This window comes from Mobula birostris, chromosome 1, assembly GCF_030028105.1.
Source record: "Mobula birostris isolate sMobBir1 chromosome 1, sMobBir1.hap1, whole genome shotgun sequence".
In the NCBI taxonomy this organism is placed as follows: domain Eukaryota; kingdom Metazoa; phylum Chordata; class Chondrichthyes; order Myliobatiformes; family Myliobatidae; genus Mobula; species Mobula birostris.
Window position 1 is genome coordinate 230,841,575 of NC_092370.1, and position 26,698 is coordinate 230,868,272.

The 26,698-nt window shown below is 41.8% G+C and overlaps 1 protein-coding gene across 6 annotated transcripts in view; it reads right to left on the reverse strand.

The window, feature by feature from the left end:
• nrxn3a (neurexin 3a) overlaps positions 1 to 26,698 on the reverse strand; it is a 2,269,325-nt gene that overhangs the window by 1,429,605 nt on the left and 813,022 nt on the right. For all 6 annotated transcript variants that reach the window (XM_072273216.1, XM_072273232.1, XM_072273229.1 and 3 more), the window contains one exon: positions 6,057 to 6,260. In XM_072273216.1, the coding sequence (XP_072129317.1) occupies positions 6,057 to 6,260 (204 nt within the window). The remainder of the gene's footprint in view (positions 1 to 6,056; positions 6,261 to 26,698) is intronic.

Genomic DNA, 26,698 nt, shown 5'->3' on the forward strand with positions numbered 1-26,698 from the left:
CACCATCTCGCTCTGAGTGACTGCAGTTAAAATCAATGGTTCAGATACTTTGCTCCCATGCTTTCATTAAATGAGCCAAGCAATTATCATTATCTATCCCAAAGTGCCCCTAACTGCTTCAGCGTGTGCATTGATCCATGGAGTAAGTGATAAGAATACTGATGCAAGTTCCAGAAAGTAAGTTACTTTTGCAGTCAGACGCCTTGAAGGCACAACTTCCTAAACCAAACTTAAAGAGCAAGCTAATAAAGATTGAAAGACTAAGGAGAACATTTACAAGAATGTTGCCAGGACTTGAGTATTAGGGAAAGGTTGAATAGGTTAGGAATTTATTCCCTAGAAAGTAGAATAAAGAAGGGACACTTGATAGAGGTATACAAGATTATGAGGGGTATTGATTGGGTAAATGCAGGCAAGCTTGTTCCAATGAGTTTGGGTTGAGACCAGAACTAAAGATCATAGGTTAAGAATGATAGGTGAAAGGTTTAAAGGGAAAAAAGGGAATAAAAGAATCCTTTTCTGGTCGGGTGCCAGTGACAAGTGGTGTTCTGCAGAGGTCAGTGTTGGGACCGCTTCTTTTTCTACTGTACATCAATGATTTAGATGATGGAATAGAAGACTTTGTTGCCAAGTTTGCAGATGATATGAAGATTGGTGTGGAGGAAACAGGAAGGCTGCAGAAGCACTTAGACAGATTAGGGGACTGGGCAAGAAAGTGGCAAATGAAATATGATGTTGGAAAATGCACGATCATGCACTTTGGTAGAAGAAATAAATGTGCAGATTAGTATTTAGATGGGGAGAGATTTCAAAATGCAGAGGTGCAACGGTACTTGGGAGTCCTTGTGCAGGACACCCTAAAGGTTAATCTCCAGGTTGAGTCAGTGGTGAAGAAGGCGAATGCAATGTTGGCATTCATTTTTAGAGGTATAGAATATAAGAGCAGGGATGTGATGTTGAGGCTCTATAAGGCACTCCTGAGACCATACTGAGTATTGTGTGCAGTATTAGGCTCCTTATTTTAGAAAGGATATACTAACATTGGAGATGGTTCAGGGAAGAGTCACATGAATGATTCCAGGAAAGAAAGGGTTGCTGTATGAGGAAGGTCTGGCAGCTCTTCCAGGAGAATGAGAGGGGATCTCCTAATCCTTCAGGATTGAAGGACATCCATTTAGAACAGAGATGTTGTGAAATTACTTTAGTCAGAGGGTGGTAAATCTGTGGAATTTGTTGCCATGGGCGGCTGTGGAAGCCAAGTCGTTGGGTGTAATTAAGGCAGAGATGGATAGGTTCTTGATTAGCCAGGGCATTAAAGAGTATGGGGAGAAGGCAGGGGAGTGGGGATAACTGGAAGAATTGGATCAGCCCATGATTAAATGGTGGGGCAGACTCAATAGGCCGAATGGCCTACTTCTGCTCCTATACGGTCTTATGGTGCGTATTTGGAATGAGCTGCCAGAGAAATTAGTTAAGGTGGATACAATAATAACATTTAAAAGATATTTGGATGAGCACATGAATAGGAAAAGTCTAGAGGGTTATAGACCAAACGTGGACTAGCCTCGCGGGGCACCTGTGTATGGAAAAATTGGGCTGAAGGGTTTGTTTTCATGCTGTGTTGCCTTATGACTCTTTGATTCGATCTTGCAAAAATAATGACAACAGAATTATTGACATCACAGTCTTTGCACATAAAATTGACAGTAGCTTGGGGTTAAATACTTTAACAGAAAAATTGTGACATGGCTTTTGTGATTCAGCACTTCCCTGCAAACTGTGCTGTTTGCAGCCCTTTCTGTTTCATTCAAAAGAAATGAATTTGAAGAGGCATGAACTTCGGCTGTTTACTCAGTGGGATGGCATGGCTCATCAAATGTGTTTTGTTGGCATTCTGAGATATTTGACTGATTTTTTTTATTTTAAAAAGGCCAGTGACTTTGCTATTACATGAATAAGAGTGATAATTCCTTCAGCAGAAACTTTCTGGAAAGTGACAGCATTTTCTGCTAAGTGACATCAGGCTCAGGCCTTCTACATGAATGTCAAAGTTGTGATCTTGCTGATTACTCCATTCCATGGAGCACGATGACAGATCAAAACTTAAAGTGATTCCTCAGCATTTGCGCTCATAGTTCATTGACGCAATGGGTTTGATAATGTTTATTAGTTACGTCGCTCTAGCTTTGTCTTAATTGTATATGCATCTTCTGACAGTTAAACCTACTGATGAAACAGGGTGACCATTTATTTCAATTCATCAGGTTGGCTATGAGGATCATGGGCTAAGCATCAGTTCTCTTGCACCTATTTGAATTCATTAATTAAGGCTTTTGGCTTTTTTTATTTTATAAGTTCACCGAGGATCTGCAAAAGACCATACTCGTCACTAAGTCTAGCAGTGAGTACAAGAACTATCTTGCATGTTATGACTCAATAGATTTTGTAAAATGTCCAAATGTTATATTGGTCTAACTTTGACATAATTTGTATATGTATCTCTGATATTTATTGAGCAGACTATGTTAAACAATTTGAGTATTAATAAAACTTGATTTTCCTCTTTGCTGGGAAATCTCTAATCCTGTTTTTACCTTAATACACTTGATGATAGGGATTCTGCAAGAAACAAAAACTGGCACAAAATGTCTTGATAAAACGAGTTGCCACCATATACAGCAGTGAACACTACTCTGCTGTCATGTGCAATATATAGACAATTGAGATTTGTAGAATTGTATGATTAATATTACTGTAAATGACTATCCCACTATCATCCATATGTGTCATATTAAATTCATATTTGTCAGTCTGTGTACAGTTTTCATTGGTTCTATTGTATTTTATTGTTCTACTGTGAATGCTTGCAAGGAAATAAATCTCAGGGTTGCGTATGATGACATATATGTATTTTGATAATAAATTTATTTTGAATCATATGCCGAACACTTATTGAGCCTAGTGCAACACAAGCTGAGAATTCAATGTTCTTGTGTTTTGAAGGCAACTAGGAACGATACTTGTTAAACAAAACTATACTTTTTCCCATTTTTGGTTTGTTTTTTTTTCTGTAGAAAGCACCAGGTAGAAAACTAAGCCCAGTCATCTAAATTGGCTGCATTGAGATGCTGCATCCAACTTACCCCGGGTTACCTTAGAGAGCCGCTATGTTACAGAGTGACCACTAGATGGCAAAAATCACTAAACAATAAGGTACAATGATGAAGGAAAGCTTCAACAGGACCAGAAATAGAGGTAGTGACAGCACTGGAGAGAGAGAGAAAACAATTAGTCACTGAATATGTTCATGAATTTACCTCAACAGTGAGTTCAGTAAAATTTCTATTGGAATATATAGGATTCTGGTCAGCATTAAACTTCACTTTCCCTTCCCTTCCACAGAGAATCAGTACTAATCTTTGTCTTTCAAAAATCCACCATGTTTTTGCACTAAATTTTCATCAAGTAGCAATATTTATATACTTGAACAGACAACAAATTGCGAAACTGCACTTTGGTAATAAACGGTAATGGCCCAGATCTTCCAGTGGGGGGGGGGGGTCAGAAAATCATTTGTAACAGTGGTAATTACAACCCCTAATTGGAATGTGATTTAAGATTCATAGGTGCCTACCTAGGACGCCCACCCAACTAACAAAAATAAAAGATTAGCATTTTTTTGTCACATGCATATTGAACATGGAAATATCTAGCGAAATGCATCGTTTATGCCAAATTCAGCCAACGAAGATTGTGCACGCGTTGCCACACTTGTGGTATCAACATAGCATGCCCACAACTCACCCTTCCCAGCATCTTCACTCCCACCTCCAGGCATTCGCTCAGGAATGTTACCAAGTCCCATGGCATCCGATAGAATAGGAACACAATTAGGCCATTCGGTCCAGACTCTGCTCCGCCATTCCATCATGGCTGATTTAATATCCCTCTCAACCCCATTCTCCTGCCTTCTCCCTGTAACCTTTGGCACCTTGATTAAACAAGAACCTCTCAACCTCCACATACCCAATGATTTGGTCTCCACAGCTACCTGTAGCAATGAATTCCACAGATTCGCCACCCTTTGACTAAAGAAATTCCTCCTCATGGAGCTCACCAGCTTACTGGTGTTGTCTGGCCTTTGCATCAGAACATGGCCGCCACTCATGGCACACCAGTTACCATTGAAATGAACTACTGTGTCCGATCTCACAGCTGTGCCTTGTGAACCACAAGCAAAGATTCATAGATTTGCATAAGACAAAGGTCCATTGACCAGTCACATCCACGGTGACCACCACTTACCAATAGATACAAACTCCATTTACTAATACTTGCTCCTTAACTTTGGCAATTGAAGTGCTCATCCAGATACTTCCTAATTGTCATAGGAGTACCTGCTTCCTTCATCCACTCAGAGAGTGTGTTTCAGATTACAACCGCCCTCTGTAAGAGTCTACAGAACAGCACAGCACAGTACAGGCCCTTTGGCCTACAATGTCTTCTGCTGATCTTTTAACCTATTCTAAGATCCATTTTTCTTTTATCCATGTGCCTATCTAAGAGTCTCTTGTGCCTCTAATATGTCTGCCTCTACCACCACCACTGGCAGAGTATTCCACGCTCCCACTACTCTTAAAAAAAAACACCTGACATCCCCTCCCCTATACTTTCCTTCAACCATCTTAAAGTCCACTTTCTCAGTCTCAAATAGGCCAGGCCAGCTAAAATCCACTCTCATACAATCCTTTTGCTCTCTAGTCTTCTTCTCCAGTACGGACAAAACTACAGTGAGTTTCAGTGGCAGAGTCTGACATTTGCAGTGACAAATGTTCTTTGCTACATTATAGGTCTCACCAATTAGCAAACGAGGCTTGCTATACATAAGGAGGCTGTGTCAGGGCGAATGTGGTGTGAAGCTGCATACTTCTTCTCCTTTGAAGATCTGGGTCAATATCTGTCTTTTTGTCCACTATTATTTCAGACAAATTAGTCTAAAAAATCAATAGATCAATGCTCTTAAAGGGGAGCATCCCTCAAAAGTTTAATAATTACACATTTTAAAATTCCCAATTTGTTTTAAGATTACTGCCTTTGTTCGATGTCCTCGAAGCATTGATTTACAAATACTCATGTACATACTTCTAACAAATAATGTCTTGTTCCTTAATTCTAAATGGTTCATGGTGGAGATTTGAAATAGCTTTGAACCACAGAAATATATTTTAAAAAAGAATACACTATTTCAATGCTGATTATTGGCTCAATCTTGTATTCATCAAGTAGAAAATTTTCCAATTTATAAGGGACAATGAGGAAGTAGCAAGGGGGAAAGAATTGGGTGACTGAGAGGTAAAGCGATCCAGCTGCAGGTTTGATTGTGCTCTCTGTTCTCAGGGCTGTTTGCCAAGCGGGCCGCAGGCTTCAGGCCTTTGAAGGGGTTGATAGCCATCTTTTGACTGATGACTCATGAAGCATTTTGATTTAAAAAAAAGTTAAGCATTAAGTTTAAATTTTAAAACTTATTTTTAAAACCACAAACTTAACCAAAAACAAAAATGAGTAAAAAAAAAGAAAAACTTCACAAATTTTGCAAAGTATTCTTATAAAAGATTTTTATATTAAACTGACCTTAAGTAGGCCACAGCATTTCCACTTCTACAAGGGAGATTTATAACGGGATTATCAGAATGATTTAAACTGGCAGGCACCTGCCTCAGAGTAATTATTTTGATACTTTTTTTTTCTTAAGACCAAACATTTGCTGTGGCTTACTTGGCAGTACAAACAGATATGATGCAAAAACATGGATATTTGCTCAAAAGATGGTCCATTTAAACATGGATTTCATATCTAACAGGTCTGGAATTACTTAATTACATCAGATTGATAACTTCATGCACATTTTACACAACATTCAAATTAATATTCGTTTACAATTTAATATAAATGTTTTAAGAAACAAATTTTAGGTATTTACTGTATTCAAGAAATTGTTAACAGATCCATCACCAATGAAAGGCTAGACAGCCACACAGTCAAGTGTCATACAATACCTAAGTTGACTGTCAACTTCACTCGCCCTCCGTCAAGCTCCAAGCGAAGTGTGTCAGCCGAGTCCCTCGAGGTCGTGGCCACGAGTAAGCCATAAGCTCGCTGGGACATGAAGCGGAGGGAAACGTCTTCGGCTTCTGTGTGCATGACCCAGGGCATGACTATCTTCAGGTACATGCTGCCGTCGTAGCTGAGAATGGATGCCTCTGTGGGGAAAAAGTCAAACGGTGACATGAGGTGACAACAGCTTATGCTATTCCTTGTTATTATCAGCATATGTAGATGTTACCATACACCACTGTGGGATTCACTTTTCTGTAGGTATTTACATCTAGTGTTGAAAGAATTGTGTAAACTTAACAGGCCAATTGGTTAACTTGTCTACCATAATGAATTCAATTTTGTTGCAAAACGCTGTAATATCTTCACACCTTATTAATAATATTCTTACACACATTCTAACTGACAACCAGTGAAAGCAATGGCCAACAATTGTACAGAATTGGGGTATGTCAGATTGAAACTAGGAGTGGGGAGATCATGTAGAATTAATTTCCTGGCATTATTAGCATGTGATGGGTGTTCAGGGTATATGCCCCCTTCTGAATATTGCGGCAGGTACTTGGAAGGGGACCTTAGCAATGGATTCATGGTGAGAATGGGGACTGGGGAGATTTAAGTGGATGGTCAGAGGAAAAAAGGTTCCTAGACATTCACTCTCAATCATCAATCCTGCTGCATCAGGAATGACAGAGGAACAGGAGACACAAAATGCTGGAAGAACTCATCATGTTAGCAAGCATGCATGGAGGGGAATGAACATTTCAGGCCGAGGCCCTTTCCCCCTCTCACCTAGTCTCACCTTTCAGTTCCCTCACCCTGCTACTCCTGCCTCTACCTCCTACCCAAGATCCACAAACCTGCCTGTCTAGGTAAACCCATCGTTTCTGCTTATTCCTGCCCAACTGACTTCATATCTGCACTCCTCGACTCAGTTTTATACCCCCTGGTTCAGTCTCTTCCTACCTACATCTGTGACACTTCAAATATTTCAAGTTCCTTGGCCCTGAGCATCTGATTTTCACCATGGATGCCCAGTCCATATACACCTCCATCCCCCACCAGGAAGGTCTCAAAGCTCTGAACACAGGATCCAACTAGTTTCCTTCCACCACCACTTTCCTCCATCTGGCAGAACTTGACTGCACTCTCAACAAATTCTCCTTTGGCTCCTCCTGCTTCCTTCAAAGAAAAGGTGTAGCCATGGGTACCCACACGGATCCCAGTTATGCCCAGTTATTGGCAAAATGGAACAGCCTACGTTCCAAGCCTACACTGATGTCACTCCCCAATTTTCCTACCCTATATCGGCGACTGGATTTGTGCTGCTTCCTGTACCCTCCTCCCACCCAGTTACTTGTAAAAATGCCATCGCCTTCTCTCTATTCCTCCACCTCCACCACATCTGCTCTCAGGATGAGACTTCTCATTCCAGAATGAAAGGAGATGTCCTTCTTCTTCAAAGAAATGGGTCTCCTTTCCTCCACCATCAGCACAGCCCTCAACCGCATCTCTTCCATTTTGTACACATCTGCCCTCACCCCATCCATCCAACAAGGATAGGGTTCCCCTTGTCCTCACCTACCACTCCATCAGCTTCTGCGTCCAGCACATAATTCTCTGTAACTTGCCACCTCCAATGGGATCCCACCACCAAGCACATCTTACCCTGCCCCCACCACCTTCTGCTTTCCACAGGGATTGTTCCTAACTCCCTTGTCCATTCATCCTTCCCCACTGATCTCCCTCCTAGCACTTATCCTGCCCCAACACCTCCTCCCTCACTTCCATTCAGGGCCCCAAACAGTCCTTCCAAGTGAGGCGACACTTCATCTGTGAGTCTATCAGGGTCTTCTACTGTGTCTGGTGATCCTGTACATTGGTGAGACTGGATGTGGATTGGGAGACAGCTTGACTGAGCACCTACGTCCATCAGAACAAGCAGGATCTTCCAGTGGCCACCCATTTTAATTCCATTCCCATTCCCATTCTGACATGTCAGTCCACAAACTCCTCTACTATCACGATGAGGCCACACTCAGGTTGGAGGAGCAACACCTTATTTTCCGTTTGGATAGCCTCCAACCTGACGGCATGAGCATCGATTGCTCGAACTTCTGGTAATGCCGCCTCCCCCTTCACCATTCCCCGTTCCCTTTTCTTTCTTTCACCTTATCTCCTTACCTGCCCATTACCTCCCTCTGGTGTTCCTCCCACTTTTCTTTCTTACATGGCCTTCTGTCCTCTCCTATCAAATTCCCCCTTCTCCAGCCCTGTATCTCTCTCACCAATCGACTTCCCAGCTCTTTACTTCACCCCTCCCTCTCCCAGTTTCACCTATCGCCTTGTGTTTCTTCCTTCTCTTCCCCCACCCTCTTACCCTGTCTGTTCATCTTTCTTTCTCCAGTCCTGTCGAAGGGTCTCGGCCCAAAACGTCGAATGTACTCTTTTCCATAGGTGGTGCCTGGCCTGCTGAGTTCCTCCAGCATTTTGTGTGTGTCACCTTTTCCCTGCCAGCTTGTACTCCACCCTTTCCTCCTACCTTCTTATTCCGGCTTCTGCCCTCTTCCTTTCTGGTACTAATGAAGGTTCTCACCCTGAAACATCTCCAGATCAATGGCCTAGTCTCCCGAATAATAGGCCAAACACATGGCCACTCTGAAACTGAACTACACTTAGTGGAATAATTCAGGGGAGAACTAACTGCTGGGTCAGACAGTCAGAGCTTTTTTTTTCATATATATTGACATTTGATGGCACCAGAGAGAATTTTTTTCTGGAACAATTTAACAGCACTTTGTTTCTCTGTACAAAACAGCTGCTTAAAATAGCAGACCAGGAAGTGGGTGCCACAATAGCATAGCAGTTAACTCGACGTTGTTATGGCTTGAGGCATTCCAGGGTTCAGAGCTCAAATCCAGCATTGTCTTAAAGGAGTTTGCACATTCAGCCCGCAAAGTTGCATGGGTTTCCTCCGGGTGCTCCGGTTTCCTCCCGCAGTCCAAAGACAGACTGGTTAGAAGGTTAATTGGTCATTGCAAATTGTGATTAGGCTGGGGTTAAATAGGTGGGTTGCTGGGTAGTGGGGCTCACTGGGCTGAAAGGGCCTGTTTCACACTGTATCTCTAAATAAATAAATAATTCATATACCAGCAACATGTCTGCTTAGAGTGTATAGTGACCATATTCGATACAATAGCCCACTTCTGTTTCAAGAGTTGGTCTGAGCCGGAGTGAAGGGTGACACTGGTTTAGACAGCGTCAGGCGCAGGGAGAAAAGATACCGCATCATTTTCTCTTGACTTTGAGATATCTGCTATTACTTACCCATCCCTCGTTCCCCAAAGTAGATTTTTAAAAAATATTTATTTATTTATTTAAGCGGTGCAACACGGTAACAAGCTCGCCCGCACATCATTCCAAATGTGGGAGGAAACCGGAGCACCCAGAGGAAACACACACGGTCGGGGAAGAACATACAAAGTCCATATAAATAGCAGCAGGAATTTAACCCATGTCGCTGGTGCTGTAACGTGTTATTCTAACCGCTACACTACCGTGCTGTTCCAAACAACAAATGTCGTGACATACAGTATGTCAGTCATATTAAACCCGGTTCTGATTCTCCTTATGGAATGCAGCTGATATCGAATACAGGCTGCTGGCACTGAAAGAACATTACACTAACCACTACACTACCATGCCACTATGTTGATGGGCCTCCTGATTACTTTATACTTTATACTTTATTGTCACCAAACAATTGATACTAGAACGTAAAATCATCACAGCGATATTTGATTCTGCACTTCCCACTCACTGGATTACAAATATTAAATATTAAAATATTAAAAATAGTAAAAATTAGTAAATATTAAAAATTTAAATTATAAATCATAAATAGAAAAATGGCAAGTAAGGTAGTGCAAAAAAACCGAGAGGCAGGTGCGGATATTTGGAGGGTACGGCCCAGATCCGGGTCAGGATCCGTTCAGCAGTCTTATCACAGTTGGAAAGAAGCTGTTCCCAAATCTGGCCGTACGAGGCTTCAAGCTCCTGAGCCTTCTCCCCGAGGGAAGAGGGATGAAAAGTGTGTTGGCTGGATGGGTCGTGTCCTTGATTATCCTGGCATCACTACTCTGACAGCGTGCGGTGTAAATGAGTCCACGGACAGAAGATTGGTTTGTGTGATGTGCTGCGCCGTGTTCACGATCTTCTGCAGCTTCTTTCGGTCTTGGACAGGACAACTTCCATACCAGGTTGTGATGCACCCTAGAAGAATGCTTTCTACAGTGCAACTATAAAAATTAGTGAGAGTTTTAGGGGACAGGCCAAATTTCTTTAGTTTTCTCAGGAAGTAAAGGCGCTGGTGGGCCTTCTTGGCAGTGGACTCTGCTTGGTTGGACCAAGTCAGGTCATTTGTGACACTGACTCCGAGGAACTTAAAGCTTTTGACCTGTTCCACTTGCGCACGACCGATGTAGATTGGGTTGTGTGGTCCACTACTGCTTCTGAAGTCAACAACCAATTCCTTCGTCTTGCTGACATTGAGGGATAGGTTATTGTCTTCGCACCATGCCACCAGGTTCTTAATTTCCTCTCCGTACTCAAACTCATCATTACCCGAGATATGGCCTACAATTGTGGTGTCATCAGCAAACTTATATATTGAGTTTGATGGAAACTTGGCTACACAATCATGAGTGTACAGTGAGTACAGCAGGGGGCTGAGTACACAGCCTTGTAGGGCACCGGAGCTCAGAGTGATGAATTAGCAATTTATTTTAATGATTGAATGGTTTAAATGCCACTGTTAACTGCTGAGTTACGTTGGAACTGATATTTCAATTTTTTTTTCCAAAAAGAAACAGTTCAATTCTAGTGTCCCCTGCAAGGAGTCTGTATGTGTGGGTTTAATCTGAGTGCTCCGGTTTCCTCCCAGAGTCCAAAGACATATCGGTTGGTAAATTACTCGGTCATTGTAAATTGTTCTCTGATTAGGTTGGGTTTAAATAGGTGGGTTGCTGGGTAGTGTGGCTTGTTGGACCCGTAGGGCTGGTTCCATGCTGTATCTCCACAATACAACTAATTAAAAAATAAAATAAAGTGGGAGTAGGAAAAACAACAAAATGTGCTAGAGGTGCAGCTTTTTGGGGTCTCTACATACCAGGAGTGGCACAGTAGTGTAGTGGATAGCTTTACACTTTATGGTGCTATATGCAAGTCCAGGGTTCAATTCCTGCTGCAGTCTGTAAGGAGTTCACATGTTCTCCTTGTGACAACACAAGTTGCCTCCGGGTGCTCTGGTTTCCTCCTACATTCCTCCAAAGGAATATAGTTTAGGGTTGGTAGTCGTTGGCATCGGAAGCATGGTGACACTTGCAGGCCGTTCAGCACAATCCTCAAATATCACATTACACTGTATGTTTCAATATACACGTGACAAGTAAATCTAATCTCTTTATTTTTTTTTAATTAGAATTACCTTAAGGGAATTTAAAGTACTTGACATCAGTCGCACCTCTTCTGAATACCTGACTGATATTAGAACTCAGGCACCCGAGGCACCTGTCCATTTCAGCCACTTTTAAAGCCTCAAATGTTTAAAGTTCAAAGTAAATTTATTATCAAAGTGTGTATATATCACCATATACTACTCTGAGATTCATTTTCTTGCAGAGATTTCACGGTAGAACAAAAAATACAATTGAATCAATGAAAAACTACATACAAACCAAGAGTGACAAATAGCCAATGTGCAAAGTAAGACAAACTGTTCAAATATTTAAAAAAAAAGTGGATGAAGAACGTTGAGCACATCAGTTGTGGAGTCCTTGTTTATGTTGCAGTTCCTGGTCTTTCACGAAGATTCAATACTGTGCCATTACTCGGGCTGCTTATATAATCGATAATTCAGCATTTCTGCAACATTTGCTCAATATTTTGTCAACATCTATTGGATTTCCTGAAGACAGCAAATATGTAAGATTCCATGATACCAGAACTGAGCAATACTGCATTTGCCAACCATGTCCACTTATGAATATCCTCAATCTCCTAATTCCACTATTGGCAACTAGATAACCATTAAATCATTTCTTTGCAACCCTCCAGTTCAAGCAATCTTTTTGCCATCCTTTTTAATACCTCCTTTTTGATTCACTGTCTTTTCGTTGTCCGTCTACATTCATTTGAAGTGCCTTGGAATATTTGCTTATCAATGTGAAGGCAAACTAATGAACAAGTTGCCGGAATGGATGGGCATGAGGGCGATTTCAAAGTCCAAAGTTCAAAGGACATTTATTATCCAAGTATGTAAATGTTATACCATCTTGAAGTTCACCTCCTTACAGCCAGCCACAAAACAAAGAAACCTCAAAAGTACCCATTTAAAAAAGATGAAGACAGTCAAACACTCAATGTGCAGAGAGAAAAAAGCAAAAAATCAAGCAGATAATAAAAGTAAGCAAATAACTTCAGAACTGAAGATTTATGAAAGATAGGAAGCCTGGCATCACTGCAGCCAGAGTGCATTTAGAATTTATGAGAAGTTTGAATAGGTACTTGGATTATAGGGGTATGGAGGGTTATGGTCCAGGTGCAGGTCGATGGGACTAGGCAAAATAATACTTCGGCATGGACTTGATGGGCCGAATGGCCTGTTTCTGCACTGTAACTTTCTAATACTCTATGACTCAATGTTTATGAAGCTCTAAGGATACAGACCGAAATTATATTCATAGAGAACTACAGCACAGAACCAGGCTCCTCAGCACGACCATTTTGCAACTTCCATTTCAAAAACATTTTACAGCAGGACTTTGTTGGAATTTTAATCAATTCCCTTGTTTTCTGTTGGATTAGATTAAGCAAAGAACTTAGTACTTGGGGAAGGTGACAGCTAGGAGCATATGATAATGGCAGACAATCTATTGCAAAAGAATTTGTAAAATATTTTAATCACAGTCAATTTCAATTGCTTACTTAATTTTCATACTTAAACACCAATTTAAAGAAAATCACAATTAAAAGCTGTCCAAATTGTGAACGAACCAAAGAAAAATATACACTACCAGAAAAATAGTGATAAAGAGTCATCTTGAAAAGATGATGATAATTATATCAATTAAGTGTTTTATTGAAATATTTATGGCAGGAATTTTTACACTTAAAGCACGCAGCTTGCTCACATAACACACGTTAAAAGCCTGCAGTGCAAAACAGAGCTTCAAACCAAATAGATCCACAGTTGGAAAGGATATTTTTCTTTGATCTAAAGAGAGAGAATCTTGTATTTTTTAATTATGAGGCCACAATCAAAGAGTCTTATAATTTACAGTTTTGTATTTGTTTGTGACATATTTATCATTAAAAATATCACATCAAGTTCTCCTCTAAATTTGCCCTATCACCTGCATGGAAGTAATTATTTATGCCAATGATTTGCATTCAAAAAGATGTGATGGCTACATTTCCCCTTTTTTATATTTACTGGAAGATTTTAGACAAAAAAATCATGTTATAAGAGTACAAAATATGTGTGATGATTGACAGAACAAAATTGAGGAAAAGCTTAATGCTTTTAAACAAGATCAACACACCATTCTTGAAAGAGTTCTTTATTACATCTTTTGATGTTATTAACACAACTTTCCTTTTTCTTGGAAGATGTCCAGTATTTTTGTGCTATTAACATATCAAAGAACAGAGGCATACTATGCAAGTTGATCTTGACAAAGGTAGAACATAAAAATTACCGAACAGTGGAGCCTATTCAGCCCACAATGTTGTGCCAACCCTTTAACCAACTCAAAGGTCTTCCTACATAGCTCATAATACCTCTGTCATTCATGTACCTATCTAAGAGTTTCCTAAATGTCTCTAATGTATTTGTCCCGCTCACCATCCAAGGTAGATAAGACTCTTGGCAGTGTGGAGGATCAGAGGGATTTTGGGGTCCAAGTCCATAGAATACTCAAAGCTGCTACGCAGGTTGACTCTGTGGTTAAGAAGGCATACAGTACATTGGCCTTCATCAATCGTGGGATTGAGTTTAAGAGCCGAGAGGTAATGTTGCAGCTTTATAGGACCCTGATCAGACTCCACTTGGAGTACTGTCTTCAATTCTGGTCGCCTCACTACAAGAAGGACGTGGAAACCATAGGAAGGGTGCAGAGGAGATTTACAAGGATGATGCCTGGTTTGGGGAGCATGCCTTATGAATGTAGGTTGAGTGAACTTGGCCTTTTCTCCTTGGAGCGACGGAGAATGGAAGGTGACCTGATAAAGGTGTACAAGATAATGAGAGGCATTGATCGTGTGGACAGTCCCAGGGCTAAAATAGCTAGCATGAGAGGGCGTAGTTTTAAGGTGCTTGGAAGTAGGTACACAGGAAATGTCAGGGGTAAGTTTTTTACACAGAGTGTGGTGATTGCGTGGAATGGGGCGCTGATGACGGTGGTGGAGACTGAAACGATAGGATGACTGGAGATAGCGGGGCTTTGGAATGTGGGCTATCCGATGAGAGGCATGTTGTTCTTTCTTGTGGGTCTGGGAATTTTGCAATCTTTTGCTGGGGAGCAATGAGGAGAGATGTGAATGGAGAAAGTTGGTAGACTGCCAGATGGAGTGGACTTGCAGTGAGGGTCTGAGGGTTGGCTACGCTCAGAGGAGGTCGACGGGGAACCAGTGGACTGAACCGCAAGCTCCAACGTTACACAGTAAACTGCTTCATGAAAATGGGCCCTTTTCTTTTTTTTTGTTTCTTTACTAACCATTGAGTCAAATTAAGAATTATAGAGCTCAATCGTTTAATGGCATATTGCGTACTGTTAGTTATTTCATGGTACTGATTTGTAACAGGGGACACATCACGCAGCATCCACCCAAACGAGATTTCTTAAGTTTGGCTGGGCCGAGGGCTGTCTTCCCCTAGATTAAGCTGCTAGCCGAACCAAGAGTTACACACACAAAATGCTGGAGGAACTCAGCTGGTCAGGCAGCATCTATGGAAATGAAATGAACACTTCAGGCTGAGGCCCTTCTTCAGGACTGATAAAGGCAAAATCCTTCCAGCAATTGAGAATGATTTAGCTGCAACTAAGGGATGCAAGAGGGCACCTAAGGGATCAGAGACAAAGTGGTGAAAAAGAGACCGTGCAGGAATAAGATGTTTAAAGTTTAAAGGTAAGTCTTATTTGTCACCTGGACGTTGAAAGATCGAAACATACAGTGAAATGTGTCGTTTGCATCAAATCAATTCAGTAAGGGTTACACTGAGCAGCCCACAAGAGTCGCCACACTTCTGGTGCCAACACAGCCTGCCCACAACTCACTAACCCTAACTGAACATGTTTGGAATATGGAAGGAAACCCGAGCACCTGGAGGAAACTAATGTGGGCACAGGGAGAACAAACTCCGTAGGAGACAGCGGCGGGAATCAAAACGCCAATCTTACAGCTGGTGCTGCAAAGCACTGCACTGACCACTTGGCTTCTGTGCCGCCTAGAGTTCCCGGGGGATCACATGGGCTTCCCCTTGAGGACTACTACTAGGCTTTCCCAGCAGGATCATCTCAGTAAAAGATACAAGAGCACGTAAAAGTTCAGTTTCTGAATGCCAGAATTTTGGAAAAGCTCGCACTGAAGGTGAGCCTCAAGCGTCACTTTACCTGCTCCTGTGGGCAACAGGAAAATTAGATCTATCACACGTTGAAGATGAATCCTTGACCTCACAATCTACCTCAATCTGGCCCATGCACCTTATTGTTTATCTGCACTGCATTTTCCTCTGCAACATTTAATTCTGCATTCTGTTATTTCTTTTCCTTCTATACTATCTTAACTTCTTTATGTTTTGAAATGATCTGTATGGATGGCTTATTGTTCTCTGTACCTCAGCACACATGACAATAATAAACCTGCACCACAAACTCTTCAGGCACCAGAAATTCTGAACAACATTCACGAAATGCTGGAGAAAATCAGCAAGTCAGCAGCACATACATCTGGGAAAGGGGCTCGGCCTGAAACGTCGACACTTCATTTCCCTCCATAGGCGCTGCCTGAGCTGCTGAGTTCCTCCAGTGTTTCGTGTGTGTTGCACCAAAAGAATGTCTGGGTGACAACTCAGCAACAAAGTGGTCAGTGGTAGAGTTGAAAGAGAGCAACCTGGTATGAGCCTTAGAGTAGGAGGTTGAAGTTTACCATGTCCTTGTTGAGGAAGTAATCACGGAGCAAATGGGAAGCTAATATTCTGGAGGTTGCTGGAGGTCACAAAGCACAGGACAGTATGGGTTTCGTAAAAACCAATTACATAGAAAATAGAACATAAAACAGTGCAGCACAGTACAAACCCTTCAGCCTCGATGTTTAGCCCTAAAACCTACTCCAAGATCAATTTAGCCCTTCCCTCCTGCAAAGCCCTTCATTTCTCTTTCATGCATGTGCCAACTGTTCTGAGACAAATAAAGAGTTATAATTTTTCAAAGCAATGAAGTTAAAATTGATGTCTGTAAAAAAATAGGACTACTCAGAAAGGTAGTCACTGAATTAGTGGATGCATTAGTCTCATCTCCTAAAATTCAGCAGATCACAGAAAAGCTTGAACAATTTGGTGAAGGCACATGCAACTGTCCTACTCTATTGAAACAAAAAGGAGTTTGAAAATAGGGATTGACAGATCCAGCAGCCTGTTTTCAGAATAACTATAAATACTGCAGAGGGGGGTAGTCTAAGTCCAGAGGGCACAGCTGCAGAATAGAGAGCCATCCATTGAGAGTGGAGATGAAGAGGAATTTGTTTAACCAGAGGATGGTAAATCTGTGGAATTTGTTGCCACATGCGGCTATGTGGGCTAAGTCACTGGCAGAGGTTGATAGATTCCTGATTAGTCAGGGCATGAAGGGATACAGGGAGAAGGCAGGAGATTGGGGCCAAGAAAAAAATGGAGTGGCCATGATGAAATAGCAGAGCCAAATGGTTTATTTCTGCTCCTATATCTTATGGTCTATATATTCTATCTGAAAGGATGTGAAAAATCAGACGTGACTTTTCCATGAAGGTAGTGAAAGCATACATCTAATTTATTTTGAGGGAACTAGAATATAAAGGCAAGAATGTTCTGCTGAGGCTTTACAAGCCATTGGTCAGACTGCATCTGGAATATCGTGAGTGAGGTTGGATTCAATATCTAAGGAAATATATGCTGGCCCTGGAGAGAGTCCACAGGGGGTTCCGAAAAATGAAAGAATTTTTTCCCAGAATGAAAGGCTTAATACAAGTAGCATTTGATACGTAGTTAGCCAGTCTCAAAAGAATTTTTCCCAGGGTGGAAATGGCTAATACATGAAGATATAACTTGAAGGAGATTAGAAGAAAGCAAATGAGGGATGTCAGGGTGTTGTTTTTAAATAAACAGAGAGTGATGGGTGAATGGAGGGCTGCTGGAGTGGTGGTAGAAGAAGATCTATTAAGGACATTAAAGTGTCTCATTGCACGTCAGGCAGCATCTATGGAGGGGAATAAACAGTTAACTTTTAAAAAACCAGAAAAAACTGGGAAAACTAACAATGAGGAGGAATCCATTGCTACCGCTGGTCTTCCCTATATTTCCACAGTTCCTGGAAAGATCACCAGGATCTGGAAGAAATACCGGATCAATGCCATCCACAAACCCACGAGGAAGCGCCACTCCCAGTTTATGTGAGTAAAAAATGACCTGGGTCTCAGGACAGCTGGCGTTAACAGGATTCCCTGTGAATGTGGAGCAGTGTGTATCAGTCAGATGGGGCACACGGTGGAAACCTGCGTCAAGGGATATAGGAGGTGTATACATTTGGGTTTCCTGGAGAAATCCGTGGTAGTAGAACACAGCACGCACAACGACCACAGGATTGACTGACAGCACAAAACCACTCTGCTGTGCCAGTGGCTTTTGGGACTGCCTGGTGAAGGAAGTCATTGAAATAAGACTAGAGAATGTGAATTTCAACAAAGACGTAGGTCTTGCTCTAAGTAAAAACTGGAATATGATTTTAAACGAAGTGGGACAGCAGAAACCTATTTGGTTGAGGACGAACCAATCAGGAGGGATTGACAATGGGAGTTGAGTATAAATACCCCTGGACTAGACATGCCTCGGCATCATCTCTGATGAAAATGGCTGAATGTGTCATTGGGTCAACGACCGGGTCTCTGGCACTGAGTCTGGTTTTGTGGTGCAGAAGGGAGAGAAGAAGATGAGGAATGCAGTAGTCATAGGGGATTCCCTCTGAAGGGAGAGGGTGAGCAGCCAGAAGTCTTGGCACACGTTGGTACCAATGACATAGGTTGAAAAAGGGAGGAGGTCCTGAAGAGAGAATTCAGGGATTTGGGTAGGAAGCTGAAAAGCAGGACCTCCAGGGTGATAATTTCAGGATGCTCCCTGTGCCACGTGCTAGCACGCGCAAGAATAGCATGATCCAGCTTATTAATGGGTGGCTGAGTGACTGTTGAGGGGTAAGACTTCAGGTTCTTAAATCACTGGGGCCTCTTCTGGGGAAGGACGACCTGTACAAAAAGGATGGGTTACAACTGAACCCAAAGGGGTCCAATATCCTAACATGTGGGTTTAATTGAGCTGTTAGAGAGGGTTTAAACTAATTTGGCAGGGAGATGGGAACTGGAGTGACAGGGCTGAGGAAGGGGAAAACAGGAAAACAGAAATAAATCAAAGACAGTGTGCAACAGAGATGATAGGAAGGACAGGCAGGAGATGAGGCATAATCACAGTAGGCGGGATGATTTACAACAGAAAGCAACAAATACTGGACTGAAAGTGTTGTATTTGAATGCACGCAGCACAAGAAAGAAAATGGAAGATCTTGAAATTCACCTACAGATTGGCAAGTATGATGCTGTGGCCATCTCTAAAACTTGGCTAAAGGGTGGCTGCCATTGGGTGCTGAACATCCAAGGATATACGATGTATCAGAAAGGTAGGTTAGTAGGCAGAGGGAGTGTTGTGGCCTGTTTATAAGAAACAATATTAAATCATTAGAAAGGGATGACATAGGATTGGAAGGTATAGAGTCTCTATGGGTTGAGTTAAGAAATGGCAAGGGTAAAAGGACCCTATTGGCAGTTGTATACAGGCCTCCTAACAGCAGCCAGGATGTGGATTACAAATTACAGCAGGAGATAGAAAAGATGTGTCAGAAGGGCAATGTCATGATAATTGTTGGGGGATTTTAACAAGAAAGTGGATTGGGAAAACTAGGTCAGTACTGGACCTCAAGAGAGAGAATTTGTAGAATGTCTAAGGGATGGCTTTTTAGAACAGCTTGCTGTTGAGCCCACTAGGGGATCGGCTATGCTGGATTGGGTGTTGTGCAATGATCCGGAGATGATAAGAGAGCTTAAGGTTAAGGAACCTTTTGGGAACAGTGATCGCAATATGATAGAGTTCACTTTGAAATTTGAGAAGGAGAAACTAAATTCCAATGTGTTGGTATTTCAGTGGAATAAAAGAAATTATAATGGCATGAGAGGGGAAATGGCGAAAGTTGACTAGAAAGCGACAATAGCAGGAAGGGCAGAAGAGCAGCAATGGCTGGAGCTTCTGTGAAAAATGAATTAAGTGCAAGACAGATATATTCCAAATAAGAAGAAATTTTTGAATGGAAGAAGGACACTACCATGGCTGACAAGTGAAATCAGAGCCAAAGTAAAAGCAAAAGAGAGGCATACAAAGAAGCTAAAGCTAGTGGGAAGATAGAGGATTAGGAAGCTTTTAAAAACTTGCACAAGGAAACTAAGGAGGTCATTAGGAAGGAAAAAAATGAATTATGAAAGGAAGCTGGCAACTAATATCAAAGAAGATACTACAAGCTTTTTTAAAGTATATAAACGGTAAAAGAGATTTGAGCGTAGATATAGGACCAATAGAAAATGACGCTGGAGATATTGTAATGAGAGATGCAGAGATGGCAGAGGAACTGAATGTGTATTTTGTATCAGTCTTCACAATGGAAGGCATCTGCAGTATACCGGACATTTAAGAGTGTCACGGAAGTAAAGTATGCGCAGTGAAAATTACGACTGAGAAGGTGCTCCGGAAGCTTAATGGTCTGAGGGTGGATAAATCTCCTGGACCTGATGGAATGCACCTTCAGGTTCTGAAGGAAGTAGCTGGAGAGATTGCGGAGGCATTAACAATAATCTTTCAAGAATCGATAGATTCTGGCATTGAACCAGATGATTGGAAAATAGCAAATATTACTCCGCTATTTAAGAAGGGTGGGAGCCAGCAAAAAGGAAACTATAGACCTGCTACCCTGGAGATCAGAGGTTGGGAAGTCGTTGGAATCGACTGTTAGGGATGAGGTTACGGAGTACCTGCGGACACATGACAAGATAGGCCAAAGCCAGCAGGGTTTCGTGAAAGGAAAATCCTGCCTGACTAACCTACTGCAATTTTTTGAGGAAATTACAAGCAGGGTAGACAAAGGAGATGCAATAGATGTGGCGTACTTGGATTTTCAGAAGGCCTTTGACAAGGTGCCACTTAGCAAGATAAGAGGCCATGGAATTAAAAGGAAGTTATTAGCACGGATGGAGCATTGGTTGATCGGCAGAAATCAGAAAGTGGGAATAAAGGGATCCTATTCTGGCTGGTTGTCGCTTACCACTGGAGTTCCAGAGGGGTTGGTTTTGGGACCGGTGCTTTTGACGATCTATGTCAGTGATTTGGACTATGGTATTAATGGATTTGTGGCTAAATTTGCCAATGATACAAAGGTAGGTGAAGGAGTGGGTAGTGTTGAGGAAATAGAGAGCCTGCAGAGAGACTTAGATAGTTTAGAGGAATGGGCAAAGAAGTGGCAAATGAAATACAATGTGGGAAAGTGTATGGTCATGCACTTTGATGGAATAAATGAGCAGAATATTATTTAGATGGGGAGAGAATTCAAAATGCAGAGATGCAAAAGGACTTGGGAGTTCTTGTGCAGGATACCCTAAAGGTTAACCTCCAGGTTGAGTCGGTGGTGAAGAAGGTGAATGCAATATTGGCATTCATTTCTAGAGGTATAAATATAACAGCAGGGATGTGATGTTGAGGCTCTATAAGGCACTCATGAGACCACACTTGGAGTATTGTGTGCAGATTTGGACTCCTTATTTTAGGAAGGATATACTGACATTGGAGAGGGTTCAGAGAAGATTCACAAGAATGATTCCAGGAATGAAAGGTTTACTGAATGAGGAAAGTCTGGCAGCTCTTGGGCTGTATTCCCTGGAGTTCAGGAGAATGGTGGGGGGGGGGGGGGGGTGTGGTTCTCATAGAAACATTCCGAATGTTAAAAGACCTGAACAGATTAGATATGGCAAAGTTACTTCCCATGGTAGAGGAGTCTAGGACAAGAAGGCGTGACTTCAGGATTGAAGAATGTCAATTTAGAACAGAGATGCGGAGAAATTACTTTAGTTAGAGGGTGGTAAATCTGTAGAATTTGTTGCCACGAGGAGCTGTGGAGGCCAAGTCATTGGGTGCATTAAAGGCAGAGATAGATAGGTTCTTGATTAGCCAGGGCATCAAAGGGTATGGGGAGAAGGCAGGAGACTGGGAATGACCAGAAGAATTGGATCAGCACATGATTGAATGGCAGAGCAGAATCAATTGGCCAAATGGCCTACTTCTGCTCCATGGTCTAATGGGGAAAGTGCAAAGACTGGGGCCTTCAACAATAAATGACCATAAATACTTAGATTACCCTAGAATTCTTCTTCTTCTAACAATTTTATTTGTTTAAGCAGAAGCATTTTCCCACTCAGGAATTAAGAATGATTAATTGGGTGACATGGCAGATGTATCTGACATCTGAAAGAGAGAAGGCCTGATGGAGCAGCCCACGATTGAATGGAGGAGCAGACTCAATGGGCCGAATGGCCTACTTCTGCTCCTATATCTTGTGGTCTTATGAAACTTTCATTAGGATCGACATCTGCGTTTATGAGATGACCTTTTAGGCCGAAAGCCTTCACCTGTTCATTTTCCTTCAGAGATGCTGCCTTACTTGCTAAGTTCCAACAGCACTTTGTGCACGACTCAAGACTTTCAGCTTCTGCAGAATCTTAAGACACTCTTGGATGAAAGAAAAATGGAAAATTATGTGGGAGGGAAGGGTTAGATTGATCGTGGAGTAAGTTTAAAAAGCCAGCATAACATCATGGGCTAAAGGGCCTGGTTATATTGTACTAATATATAGGCAGAAAGTTCTGACAGAAAGTCACCCCTGGCTGGTTCACCAGCTTTGAAATAGACTCCGTTGTCAACTGCCTGACTGCATCCCCAGCCAGAAGACGGCCTGCAGGATAAAGAAGACTTAAATAAATGGAGGAGAAATATATTTCAATACAGAGAAAGGAGATTGAATAAATTTTCGCAACCAGGCAACAGTAAAATTAATGTTACAAGAGTTTTTCCTGACTGGATCCTTCAAGGATAAGGTATCCTAAGATCAATGCTATTAGTTACTTGGTGTTTAATTGCTGAGTGATTTAATTGCCTCTCTCGAAATGGAGCTAGTTTTCCTCTATAGACTAATGCTGACTATGGATTAATACTATTGATAAATCCCATGAGTTAAAAGCCACCAATTATATTGTGTTCCACAGAAATGTAACCAGTCATTGTAAATGAGGGTACTTAAACCACCACAGATGTTCTCTTTTCAACTCCACTGTATTTACAAGACTAGAAGCACATTCCTTGTTGCTTGAACCATCTATTGCAGCAACAGTATGTTCTCCCCACTGTCAGAATTCAATTCTGTTGCCCTCGATGGAGCAGGATCTCAGAAGGGTAATGACGAAAGACTTTCGGATTCATGGACCTTCGCTACATGCTCAAAGGCCAGCAACATGGACAGGTGCTGAACAGTGTTCGTGGATGTTGGGCTGTCCCAGGTTGGTGGGACCAGGGATAGCTATGCACTATGGTAGAAGGAAGAGGGGAACAGACTATCTTCTAAATGGGAGAAAATTCAGAAATCAGAAGAACTTAGGAGTCCTCATGCAGGATTTCCTAAAAGTTAACTTGCAGGTTAAGTCATTAATAAGGAAAATAAATCAAACCAATTCAAATCAAATTCAAGTTTAGTTATCATTTAACCATGCATGAATACAGCCGAATGGAACAGCGTTCTTCTGGGGTGGGGCCAAAGTGCAAAACATACACAGCACATTCAAAATCGTGAGCAAAAAAAAAACATATACATAGCCCAAGTCCCTGAGCAACATATCCTGCAAATTGATGGTACAATTGCTGGCAGTGCGCAGTGTGCAGACACACGCAATCCAGCTTATCATTCCACCGATCGAAGACTGGAGGGCAGCACCAATGGAAGAGGCCAGTCTCCAACTGAGCACGCTACACCGCCTCTAGTGTCTCCTCTGCTAGACTGCAGCAGCAGGCAAGCCCGTGGCTTGAAGACTAGTCCTCACTACGTAGCTTCCCCACAATGTGACATGCCACCAAACAAAGGAAACAGGCCTGCGGCATTTTACATTATCAACGTCCAACAGTGTCCGATCACAAGATAAAATATCTAAGACAATGATGTTGTCTTTGCATACCAACTCCAGTGCCTCTGATGCCTTCCTGTAGCAGGCTGGGACACGGTCTGCACCGTTCAACACCTCCGCCAACGAGCAGCTCCCTGATGGGGTAGACTTGCAGTACCTGAAGCTCTTGGAGTCCCGCATTGTCTTGCTATCATAAAAAAGCCATTTAACAAAGGAAAAAATGCTTTTGGTTGGCCTCCAAGAGGCCACCGTGTCTGAACACATTGTCATCTTACTGGAAATGCAATGTTAGCACTCATTTCGAAAGGACTAGAATATAAAAGCAATGATGTAACGCCTAGACTTTATAATACATTGATCAGACAACATTTAGAGTATTATGGGTAGTTTTGGGCCCCTTATCTAAGGAAAGTTTTGCAGCCAATGGAGAGTATACAGAGAAGGTTCATGAGAATGATACTGGGGATGAATGGGTTATGATGAGTGTTTGAGGCTCTGGGCTTGTAATCACTGGCGTTCAGTAAAATGAGGGGGTATCTCATTGAAATCTATTGAATATAGAAAGGCCCAGATCAATCGGAGACGGAGAAAATGTTTCCAATGGTGGGGGAGTCTAGGACCAGAGAGCACAGCTTCAGAATCAAAGGACATTGCTTTAGAGGAGGAATCTTTCAACCAAAGAGTGGTGAACCTATGGAACTCTTTGTCACAGATGGCTGTGGACGCCAAGCTATTGGGTATGTTTAAAATGGAGGTTGATAGGTTCTTGATTAGTAAGGGCATGATAGGTTATGGGGAGAAGGCAGACGAATGCTTATTCCCCTCTACAGATATACACGAGATTCTGCAGATGCTAGATATCCACAGCAATACAGAAAATGCAGGAGGAACTTATTTGTAATCTTTCTCGGAATAGCAAGAAGGCAAAAAGATAATAACTGGGGTATAGAGAGGTGAAGGAGGTGCAGAGAAAAGGTGAGAATATCCACTTTGTAAGAATAGTAGAGAACTAGCAAAGGAGTCTCATATTAATACTGAGATGAATCATAATTTCTTCTATCAAAATTTATCACAGAGGGCTTTTAAAACTTGTCCAAGTACATACATAGTAAGACAGATGGATTTTTGGATAGCAGTAAAAATTAAGGATTTTAGGTATGGGAAAGAATCAAAGCAGCCATGATGTTATTAAAATCTTAAGCAGGCTCAAAGGATCATATGGTTTACTCATGCCTTTACATCTTATCTTCAAAACCATTTCTCGTGCTTTTAACTATTCTTCACTGCGTAAAAGAGAACAAATCTCCTTTAGTCCAAATAATTTTAATCTCTCATCTTTCAGTGAATCTAATAACTCTCTGATAGCTTGGATAGGTCATCAAATTTTCCTACCATACATTGCCCAGAACTCTGTCATAGTTCAGCTGATGTCAGACTGGTGTCTGATATACAATTACTCCAATGTCCTCAAGACCCAGCAGGATACCTCGGTTTTTCCATTCCACTTTCCCTCCTGTGGTACAGACCCAACATCTAAAATTCTACTGGGCTTCCACTGCAATTCCCATGAAAGACTTTCATAATCAGATCTATTATCATTGACATATGATGGGAAATTTGTTGCTTTGCTGCAGCGGATCGATACTAGCTGCAAAGAGTTTGATGCCCCTGTCCAGTGTCATTTTGTTTTGAGTTGTATACCCCCAAAGGTAAGTCAACCACCCACAGAATTTCAACTCTTTCGTACTCAACTTTACTTCAGCTAAAATGAATCAATAATTATATAAAGCTATCATAACCTGACAACCAATGTCACCAACTAGCATTTACTATAGGGGCCTATAGCAGAACACCCAAAGCTCTTAATAGCAGCGTGCCAAATAAAATTTAACGTAGAGTCATAAAGTACTACAGCACAAAATAGACCCTTCAGCCCATCTAGTTGGTGCGAAACAGTTCTTCTGCTTTGTCACATTGACCCACACCTGGACTCAGCCTTCCATACACCTCCCTTTCATTACTTATCCATACTTCTCTTAAATGTTGCAATCAAACCCACATCCATAACTTCCACTGGTAGCTTGTCCCACCACCCTCTGAGTGAAGAAGCTCCCCCTCAGGTTCTCCTTAAGTATTTTTCTCTTCACCCTTAACCTATGACATATAGCTCCAGTCTCACACACACTCAGTGGAAAAATCCTGCTTGCATTTATCCTATTTATAGCCCTCATAATTTTGTATACCTCTACCAAATCTCCCCTCATTCTCCTATGCTCCAAGGAATAATATCTTAACCTACTCAACCTTTCCCTATAACTCAGGTCCTCAAGTCCCGACAACATCCTTTCTTTGTACTCTTCTAATATTTTTGATATTTTTCCTGTAGGTAGGTGACCTGAACTGAACACAATACTTCAAATTAGGCCACGCTAGAAATTTATACAACATAGCAATTTATATAACATCCCAGATTCTGTACTCAATACCTTGCTTTATGAAGACCAATGTAGCAAAAGCTCTCTTTATCACCCAATCTACCATGACACCTAGTCAAAAGAGATATTAGAGTACTGAACATGAACATTGAAACAAGTCTTAAGAGACTTAAATGGGAGGAGACTAAAATAAAACATTGGTAAGGATTAGGAAGGGAAACCTGGAGCTTTGACAGTTGAAGATATAGGTACTAACACTGGAACAAAAACACAAAATAATCTGCAGATGCTGGGGCCAAAGCAACACTCACAACAAGCTGGAGGAACTCAGCAGGTCGGGCAGCACCCGTGGAAAAGATCAGTCGACATTTCGGGTCGGAACGTCGACCGATCTTTTCCACGGGTGCTGCCTGACCTGCTGAGTTCCTCCAGCTTGTTGTGAGTAACACTGGAACAAATAAACCTGGAAAGTAGTAGAATTAGGATTAGGACTAGAGAAGGGATGGAGCAAAGTGACGACAGTGCTAAATGACGACTCCTTTGCTTGCAATCTTTGGAAACAGCTCTATTTCTATCTTTGATAT